General features: G+C 52.6%; 2 protein-coding genes across 2 annotated transcripts; one reads left to right on the top strand and one right to left on the bottom strand.

The window, feature by feature from the left end:
* Positions 1–413: 413 nt before the first annotated feature.
* On the top strand, positions 414–1,871 carry N7482_003798 (uncharacterized protein; the record flags this gene model as incomplete). Its single annotated transcript, XM_056685923.1, has 1 exon — positions 414–1,871. One exon carries the CDS (start codon positions 414–416, stop codon positions 1,869–1,871), a length of 1,458 nt encoding a protein of 485 aa, XP_056544665.1.
* Positions 1,872–2,516: 645 nt separating this feature from the next.
* On the bottom strand, positions 2,517–5,638 carry N7482_003797 (uncharacterized protein; the record flags this gene model as incomplete). The annotated part of the gene is made up of 4 exons (XM_056685922.1): positions 2,517–4,856; positions 4,914–5,167; positions 5,238–5,399; positions 5,485–5,638. The coding sequence occupies 4 exons, from the start codon at positions 5,636–5,638 to the stop codon at positions 2,517–2,519; spliced, it is 2,910 nt and encodes a 969-aa protein (XP_056544664.1).
* Between the last annotated feature and the right edge of the window lie 3,888 nt (positions 5,639–9,526).

Genomic DNA, 9,526 nt, shown 5'->3' with positions numbered 1-9,526 from the left:
CAGGGAGCCTGCTGCAGGGGTCGGAGTTGTCGGGAATACACTAGACGGGCGCACGAAGATCTCGCAATGCGCTTTCTGGAAGTCCAAGGAGATATTTGCCCCGGTGAGGGCTTAGAGTGACGTGCGGGATGATCGTTCTTGGCTGGCTGGCTTGGATTTGTATTGTATTATTCATTACATAGACTGTATAAACCTACATCCCTCCTACCAAAGCTGATCTACACCGATCCCAATGTATAAAACGCCACGGTCCCGCCACACATTGTGGCTCACCGGTCCGTGGCGGGCCGTCGACCAATGTGAGCGCGTCACCAAGGGTCCGCTTGGCAACGGCCGGGGGCCGGAGCCTCAATGTAAACCTCGTCCTCGAAAACACCTCGCTCTTCGACCACAGTCCGATCTCACCACCCACCATGTCCGCAGAGAGCCCTGGCCCGAAGCCGGGCTTCCGAGCCTTCTTATCAAGTGCCTTGCGGTCCAAGAAATCGCGCCAAACCCTGCGCAAGGCCAACCGCTCGACGACGGATCTACGGCTGGCCTCACGATCCAGCGCCGACGAGCCGCCGCCACCAATGCCCGCCTTGGCACCGTTGCAGGCCCACCGGCTCAAGTACGAGCAGGCACATGCGCATCTCGACTCGCAATTGGGAGAGTACCGCGACTTTACGACTATGATACACTCGCTGGGGTTGCTGGAGCCGGATGATACATATGGACCGGCGGAGATTGACAACGCGTATCGAAAGCCGGGCGAAGAGGACATTGCGAAGTTGTCGCCGGAGATGTGGAATTACATTGCTGGATTCTTGAACCCGACCGACGCGGCAAGCCTGGCGTTTGCCAGTATCACGTTGTATCGTCGCCTGGGCACACAGCCGTTCATGCTTCTGGAACGGCCGGAAAACTATAATTACAAGATTGACTTTCTCGTCGGGCTTGATCGGTCATTACCCCACCACCTCCTATGTTTTCCATGTGGACGATACCATCGGCGAACGCAAGAAGGCCAAGAGCGCATCAGACCGGCCCACGTCATCAACCTGCTCTACAACTGCCCGAACGCGCAGAACTCCCTCAACCCACCACCGAAGAACCGCATCACCCACGGGCGCATTATGCACTTCTCCTTCGTGCAGCTCACAATGCGCGCGCACCGCTTCGGCCGTGAATATGGCATACAAGCCGAAGACCTCGGCCGCCGCTGGCAACGCGACGGCTGGTCCTTCAGCTCGCGCTTCCTTATCTACGAAGGCCGGCTGCTCATGCGCGTCAAAAGCCAGACCTTCGCGGAGCCAGGCCTAGTTCCCTCAGCGCAGCGACTTCTCCTCTACTCGCGCGAAGACTACTGTCCCTACTTCTCGGCGTGCGCACACTGGCGTGACGGCGAGCTCATGCCCGCCTGCAAATGCGCGCTCGAACACATTCCGAAACCGCGGGACACGGGCGGGCTGCAAGGCCTCGAGCACAAGGTCAAGGACCGGTTGCAGGGCCGGCAATTTGATCCCCACGCGCTGACGTTGCTGTGCGGCTTCTGTCGGCCCATGCGGCGCTGCCCCGAGTGTCCGTCCGAATACTTGATCGAGGTCAAGATCTCCGAGGACAAGAGCAGCCCACGTGAGATTGTGTTCAGGCAGACGATTGTGGTGACCCGCTGGACAGATCTGGGCGATGGGACGACACCGGGTGGGCTGGAGTGGGGAGCCATCAATGGGAAGCGCGATGATTATGACTCATTTGCGCACTATGCGAAGCGTGGCATCGCAAGTATCTTTGAGGCGGCGTTTACGGCAGACACCTTGCCTGGGCAGCGGGTTATTTCGATGAATCCAAACAAGAAGAAGCTTGGGGAAGATGGACATGATTGGTATTAGCCCGTCTTACTCTTTGCTTTTTGGTGTGGGACCACGTGTATGATATCTATGTTTGTTTTTCGGCCTCTTTTGCGACGCGGCGTTTGACTGGTTAAACTGTGGAGTTAATGGGATTGGATGAGGGTGGGACCAGGAAGCAAAAGTATTACAAGCCCACGAAACGGAGGCATGAGAAAGAGACCCCAGGCGTGGTCTCGTGGTCTTTTAGAGCCTTGATTCAATGCGAAGGGGAATTCATTCAACCGGGAGCAAAAAGCAGGGTGCAAATTTAGAAAGCTAAAACTCTCTCGGTCATCCAAAACGTTAAATAATCATCCGAGTGAACAATCGCTTTTTTGAAGTAATCAATACAGAACGCATAGTTCCCTCCCTGAACCCGCAGGGCGACTCTCAATCGTAGTCCAAACTCATAAGCCCGGCCGCATATCAGCGTAACAAAGGAAAGGAGTGTATCAAAGCATCATAGCCGAGGCTTGGACGCGAGTAAAGAGCGACGTATAGTTGGAAACATTCGAATCAGTAACCCGCCCGCATAGGGCGAGTAGTATACAGGCGTGAAGAGGGTATCATATAGGTACAGTTTGTTTCGGGGGTCCCAAGTCACGGAGACTATGAAACAGCTCCGGCAACCAGTCAGTGAGCACGTCAGCCTCTTCGCGATCGCCGTCCCATATACCGCGGCTTCCGGGCCTGATCATCCGAGTGCATCGTCATCTCCGAGCGCGGACGCACGATCGGCGCATCAAACGAATCTGGCGTCTCCGCTCGCGGGAAACCATCCTGCACAAGCCGCGATGGCGCGCGGTTCTCCTTGTTGACGGTTTTCTCAGCCAGCGTGGGGCTCGCAGGCTCCGAACGCTTACCGCTCACGCCCTTCATCCACCCGAAGATACCCAGCGAGCTGCGGCGCTTGTGGTTCTCCATGCTGTGGGATGTGGAGGGGCGGCCGGAGATGGTGGCTGAGAAATTTGGAGGAGCATGGTTCTCCCGAGCTTCCATGAGGGATTGGTGCAGTGGTTTATGGTCTAAGGGAGCATCGAGGTCATTTGCTGTGGGCAGGCTGGAGGAGTAAACGTCTGCGGAGCTAGTGATGGTTTGGGACAAGGGGCGGCGAGGTTTGCCTGGAGTCCTGCTCTTTGGGATGACGGGTGAAGGGGCACCCTCTTCTTCGTCGTCGTCATCGGCGGCGAAGTCATTGATGACTGGGGAGGATTGGAGGCGTTTAGTGTTGTTGGATCGTAAGAAGGTGGGTAGGAAGCTGATGCGACGCCGGGCTTCAGGTGCAGGTACAGGCTGGGGCTGGGTGCCGTCTGCGATGGGGATCTCGACCATTGATTGTTCGAGGATGTCGAGCGTAGTCATGTCCAGGGTTGGGATTTCAGGTCCATCGGGTTCTGTCGGAATAGAGGCGATGCTGTGGTCGTCATGGAAGGCTGCCTTGCCAATGGTGCGTGGGGGTTTACGCTCTTTGCGAGAGCGAGGGCCTCGCTTCGCAGCTGCAACCCAGTCGTTTGGTGTCAGAGGAGGCGAGGGGGACTCCCATTCATCAAATCGCTCCAGTTCAGGAGCGACAACCATCGGGCGAGCCTTGGTAGGGGTTTTATGTTGCTTGACTGTTCGGGGTACGGCTTCGTTGCTATTTTGATGGAAGACGTCGCCAAAGGACTGGACGGATGGATTGTTCGGACTGCCCGGACCAAGCAGCGCACTCGCCTTGTTAGCAACAGTGTTGAAGGGGAAGAAAGTGGGTGAATCGTCATTTGTTGTTCCAAGACGAGGCGTGTCGCTCCAATTCGCCTGCATGCTTTCGCTGCCGTTGAAGCTGCCGTTGAAGCTGCTATTAAAGCTGTGTCTAACTGTGAGCTCATCTGCAGAACGATGACGTTCAAGGGGTCTCCCAGCCAACCACTGGTCTCGGTCTGGCTTGGGGCTTTTCTGAGCTGCAATGCTGCCGTCGGAACCGTTGTTGACCGGTGCGCGAGCCGTGCTCATTGTGTCAGGGGTCGGAGGCAGCCTTGCGCCCCCGAAAAGTGAGGCGTCTAAGCGCGGACGACCACGAGGTTTGTCCTGGTATAAGCCGCTTCCAAACGGCGAGCTTACAGTCTTCGACGCATCAGACATGGCCCGGGTTTGCCGCCTTCTGACAATGGTCTCGGACATGTCCGGCCGCGACTGCATCCAGCGGTCGATCTGGTCTTCCTTGCTCTCTTCGTGCTCGATTGGAGACATGTAGCTATGCAAGCTGCCTGTAGTGGATGGAGTCCGACGAACTGGAATATCCAGCTTGTCGAATTCATTCCAGCGTGTCGGGGTATCGAGTGGATTTAGCTCACTGCACTCGCTCAGGACACTGAGTCGGGGCGACTCTGGCACGTCGTCGATGGTATTGAAGCTTTGTGATTTGGTCAGGGCACTCAGGGCCGAGTGGGACGTATTGTTCTCCGGGGCATACAGACTGCGCAGAGTCGCTGTGCTCCGGTTGTCAGCGCGCAAGAACGATGGTGCCTTGCTGAGCTGACGCAGTTCAGAAGACTGCGGCTGGAGTGTATGAGACGACATTGTGGCCAAGTTGCGCTTGGACGAGGTCCTTTCAGGGATTTCAATGGCAGTTTGGCGTTTAGGTGTCGTTGCGTTGGGCTCATCGAGCACCGGTCGGCTCACGGACATCTGTGACGTCCGTCCACCCAACTCGAGCTCATCAATCTTAGCCTCAAGCTGGCAAATAAGCTGAACAGCCTCGGTGACGGCCACATTCCGCTTATCCAGCTCCTGGCGCAACAGCTCATTCGACTCGCGTAGACGCTGGTTGTGCTTTTCCGTGACCCGCAGCTCCACGACCTCTTCTTCCAATTTATGCATGCGCCGCAGCTCTTTCTCCATCTCCTCCATGCGCTGCACCTTCTCCCGGAGCTGCTGCATCTGCTCCGCGCGGTGGTGAATTTCGAGCTTGAGGTCGAAATTCAATTTGTTCATTTTTGAAACGTACTAGCACGGAGGGGTCAGTTCTGCGCCCAAATCTTGGTTCTACCGAGGGAGACCCACCTGATCCATCTCTCGCATGCCCATCTCCTTCGGTTGCCGCTGCCCGGCGGCGAACGCATCGTTAACTTTGCGTGCTTTCTCCGAGGCCGTGTCGTCCTGCAATCGTGATCCTTCGGGTGTTCGTGGGCCACTGTCATCCCAGTCCTCCGGTAAAGCTCCTCGTGAAATTCGGTGAGCTCGCTGTTCTTTGAGGAGGTCTTGCAGGAGTGTAGAGGCAGGATTCACGAGCGTAGGGGTGCCATTATCCGGTGTTTCTGGAGAATCATCGAGCATTAGTCCTGTCCAATTCACATCCAGGCCGTAGGGCCGGCAAAGAAGACATACTGCACTGCCGAGGAGGCGTTCTCGTCCCAACATGGACCGGCGATTCATCCCTCAGCCATGAAACCTCGCTTGTCAAGCGTGGCGGGGTATACATATTGCTTCTGCCCTTCACACGAGAAAGGGATGGGTGTTGTGGGCGATCGGAGGAACAATCGGGATCTTCTGTCACAGATGAGTTACAGTCAGTTCCATCGGGTTGTGAGTTGTAGGCTGATGAAGTGCAGATAGGAGGGGACAGCCAACATACGGCTTGGACGACGCTTCGACGAAACGCTGCGGGCCGAGGGCGCAGTGTCGGTATGATATAGTGGTTCGTGCGAGTGTTTCGACTGGCCGGAGGGCGCGGCCGGGGCGGCCGAGCTGCGCCTTTGAGTTTTCCTGTCCTTCATACCTGCATCCATAGCCGACTCTTGCGCATGCTTGATGCAGCGAAAATCACCCCGTTGAGCAGCGTGCGGATACGCCTACGCACTGAGAAATGAGAGTGGCGCAAATCAAGCCGATGGGAGTGGTTCCCCCACCGGCATCGGAAAATTAATTGACGGAAGTGCGCAGCCGGGAGCCGCTATTGGGCCAGCGCCAGACAATGTATTGGATTACCAGCGGTTGTGGAGGGTTGCCCCGTCACCGGTGCGTCGAAGGTTGACTGCGCGAAGCGAGGGATGCAGAATTGAAGGGAGGAGTAGCAATCAGGCCGACCTCGATCGCGGCGAAGCTGGAGTGGAGACAGTCGAAGGTTCAGGGCCACTAGTCCTTCTCAAGGGTATGAAGTGAAATGAGACCCTCTTTTAATCCACACGGGCGAGGCCGAGGCCAGTCATGGACTGCGACTGCAGGTTTGTCTGGTGCAGCGGAGAGCGCACCCTCAGGCAAGTGTATCCCTGGGTATTGGGGTAAAAAGGATAGGGATGGCGAAGTGAGGGGACCGCAGAAGGGGATTGTGACGAGTCAACCTCGGACGCTGCCCATCACATCAGTCACATCGAGTGGGATCGACAGGAACAACAGGAAGGATTGGGACGAGCAATTCTGCCCCGCTAAAACCCTCCGATTGTTGTTGTTGGGCGTTGTGATGGGCGGTAGTCCGGGGGGACGCCTGGAATGAGAGAATGGAAGAATGGAAAGGGGAAAGGACCTGATGCAGTCATGGGACTCTCTGGCTGGGTGGCATTACGGAGTATTAAAATCATGGAAATCTGAAACTCCAAACCCCCAAAGCCCCAAATCTATGAACGTCCAGCCTCCGCTAGGCTGAGCGATCCGCACACGCGAGTTGCTAGTTAGGGACTTAGTGGCTGTGCCTGACATCAAATGCTACCAACCGGATGGGCCCGGTGGACCCAGACCGTCTCAGCTGCCCTTACTCCGTACTGAGAGTCAATTGGTCTCGTTAGACCTCAAATTCGGCACAAATGAGACATGCCTCCCTTGCGAACACTATAGGATTTAGGGGAAAGTACATAGCGAGCACCGCAGTCCAGGACATTCTTTAGTAAAGTACTTTTTACGGTGGACGGAGGGCTTTCTACGGATAGAGTTTATACATCACCCGCCACGCACCGTTCTTTCTTACCCATCAACTCGACTATCAACCTTTCCGGCTTCCCGCGATCAGCTCTCTATCTTCTGGTAAACTCTATCCCCCTGTTCGTCCCCACTATTCCCGCGCTTCCACGCAATCCCGACCCATGGATGCCATGAACCGTCAATCGGCGGAAACACAGCCAAAAGCAACGGTCTCGTAGTGCGTCGCGTGGCGACGTGCCGCACAACCCCTACGGAGTGGACAATGACCTATCCGTAGCTCCGACCACCCACACCGCCCACCTGGTGTAGGTGGTCTTCACACCAACGATTTCTTCATACCAACGATTAACATATTGATATTTTTGACTACAACGATCTATCCCCTACAGTATCTATAACGAATAATGTGTCATCCTCTGCATCTTGCATTAAATTTGATGCCTGTGGTGTCAAATCAGGCTGATTAGGCTGATCTGGCTAATTATCCTACTTCTTAACGTTCGCCCGACGTATACGCTTTATCACCTACGCGTTTTCTTCGGCTGTACGCTCATGAATTTTGCGATTAGCGTCCCGAACGGTCAAAACCGAGGTCTTTGATAGCTAACGCTTCGATCGGCTATAGATTCTTTTAGTACGGACCTCCCGAAACGTCTTAATAATAGTGTCTTTAAGTGCGCCTTTCTTATACTCAATTGTAGTGAAACGCTCGATGCGTTCAAATCGTCTTCGAAGCTTATTAGGATTGATTGATATTGGCTACGCTAGCGATAGGAGATATCGCTCTAGCTTCTTAAAGCTTTTTTGAATACTTCGTAGCGTTTTTGGTTAGTCGATTAAGCTTGATAAGACGGTCGGAGCGTATACGGTAGATACTATATACGTTATTTCCGTCTAGGTCGAAGCTAGTGATCTCTTAATATAGTAATTTAGCGTCGATAAGAGGTTAAATAACGATATCTGGTCGAAATAGGACGATACTACGCTCTAAGAAGCTATTTCGAACGATATGTAGTGTAAATGTAATATCCCGAATGGGCTGAATTCTACTAAGAAATTTACCCTTTTCGACGGTTGAACCCCTCTAAAGTGTAGTCTGTCGATTCTATTAACGAAAATGTTACTTATAAGCTAGAAAGGGCTTACTATTAAGAGGTTATAGAAGGTATATAGCGTATAGGATAAACTGGAAGGGTATAATATACGCTTAGTAGTAATATTCGATGAATTCGGCTATAAGGTGTGTAATATAACCGTCGAAGAGTAGTAACCGTTGTTTATCTAGTTAAAATAAGGCGAATTAGCTTTAAGATCCTCTGGATTTACGGTATTTGAATAATACAAACTCTTTTTCGCGCGATCTTTAGTATATTAATCGAAGTGTTAAAGCTATTCGAATGCTAAGTCTAAGGTAATAAAGCTATTCGGAGCGACCGAGACTATCTAATCTGATGATTTTGACTATTCGAACTATCTCTTAAGTATTATTTATCTTTTAAAGATAAAGAAAGGTAGTAAAACGAAGCTATCCGCGGCGATATACTTAACCGCGGTAAAGCTCTCTTACGTAGTATCGGTCGCTGATTAGGCTGTTCTGCGCGAGATTACCTTCGTTTTCGATAGCTGTTGGCCTAAGATAAAGCCGGTCTCGTCGAAATTATAGATATTATAGTATTTTATCTTCTTAATTATTGGTTATAGGCCGTCGAACTAGTGTTGTAGTTAGGCTGGTGTAACGCTAGCTTGCGCTGTCTCGATTAGCCGCTCTGTCCTCGGTCGGAGATCTTGTGGTAATCGCTTGATGAAGCGATAGACCTATACGTTACTAACCTATAGTGGTTTTGGTAGGTTATCGTCGGTTGTAGCTAACGTTAACGCGGTCGACGCGGTCGGTAGGGTATCTAGTGGTAGATGGTCCCGTTCGAATTAGCGTCGGAGTGTTAAATTTGCAAGATCTTCGATATCTTTAGGCGTTGGAAAGATATATAATGCGTTTAGACGATCAATTATCTGTAGTAATACATCCTCTTAGGCCTTCGTAAGCGCTCGGTGGCTATTAGAATTACCAATCTTTGAAGAGGCCCCGTTGCGTCGACGTAGTAGCCGCTGGTAAGGCACGTCATATTAGCATGCTAACGCAGCTAAACTGGTGTTTTTGACGCGTTGATAGGCAGCGAGAGCTTCGGATATACGAATTTCAATAGATTCGGTCGAATTCTGCATGGTGGTGGTGAATTATAGGTGAAAATATCAATATGTTAATCGTTGGTGTGAAGAAATCGTTAGTGTGAAGACCACCCACACCAGGTGGGCGGTGTGGGTGGTCGGAGCTACGGATAGAAATATACTTAGCTAGAACTATGTACAAGATTGGCTAGAGGTAATAGTCTCGTCGGCTGGACAAGTTGCGTGCTCGGGCCCCTTTCTGGCGGCTGTCAATCTCCGAAACGCGGAGACCGCTGCGTCGACTTAAAAAAAAATAGCTTTGGAATATTCCACTTGGCCTTCTATACTGTAGCAATGTTATTCGGTATTACATATCCGGAATCTTCAGGAAACCATATTAGATCATATAGTATAGCATCGACTGGTCGGAATTGAAAATGATGTGCGCGTCATGTCGTTGATTCTTCGTTCCAATCTCCCGCACGATAGGTCTCATTAGGCAGCTGGTTGGTTCATCAGAACTCAAATCGACGAGCACAGCTCAGCCGGAGTTCGCCAGCCGCCATCCATGGACCTACATACTGCACATTTCACCC

This window comes from Penicillium canariense, assembly GCF_028826845.1.
Source record: "Penicillium canariense strain IBT 26290 chromosome Unknown utg000002l_segment0_segment0, whole genome shotgun sequence".
NCBI lineage: Eukaryota > Fungi > Ascomycota > Eurotiomycetes > Eurotiales > Aspergillaceae > Penicillium > Penicillium canariense.
This window is presented reverse-complemented; position numbering and strand designations above follow the sequence as displayed.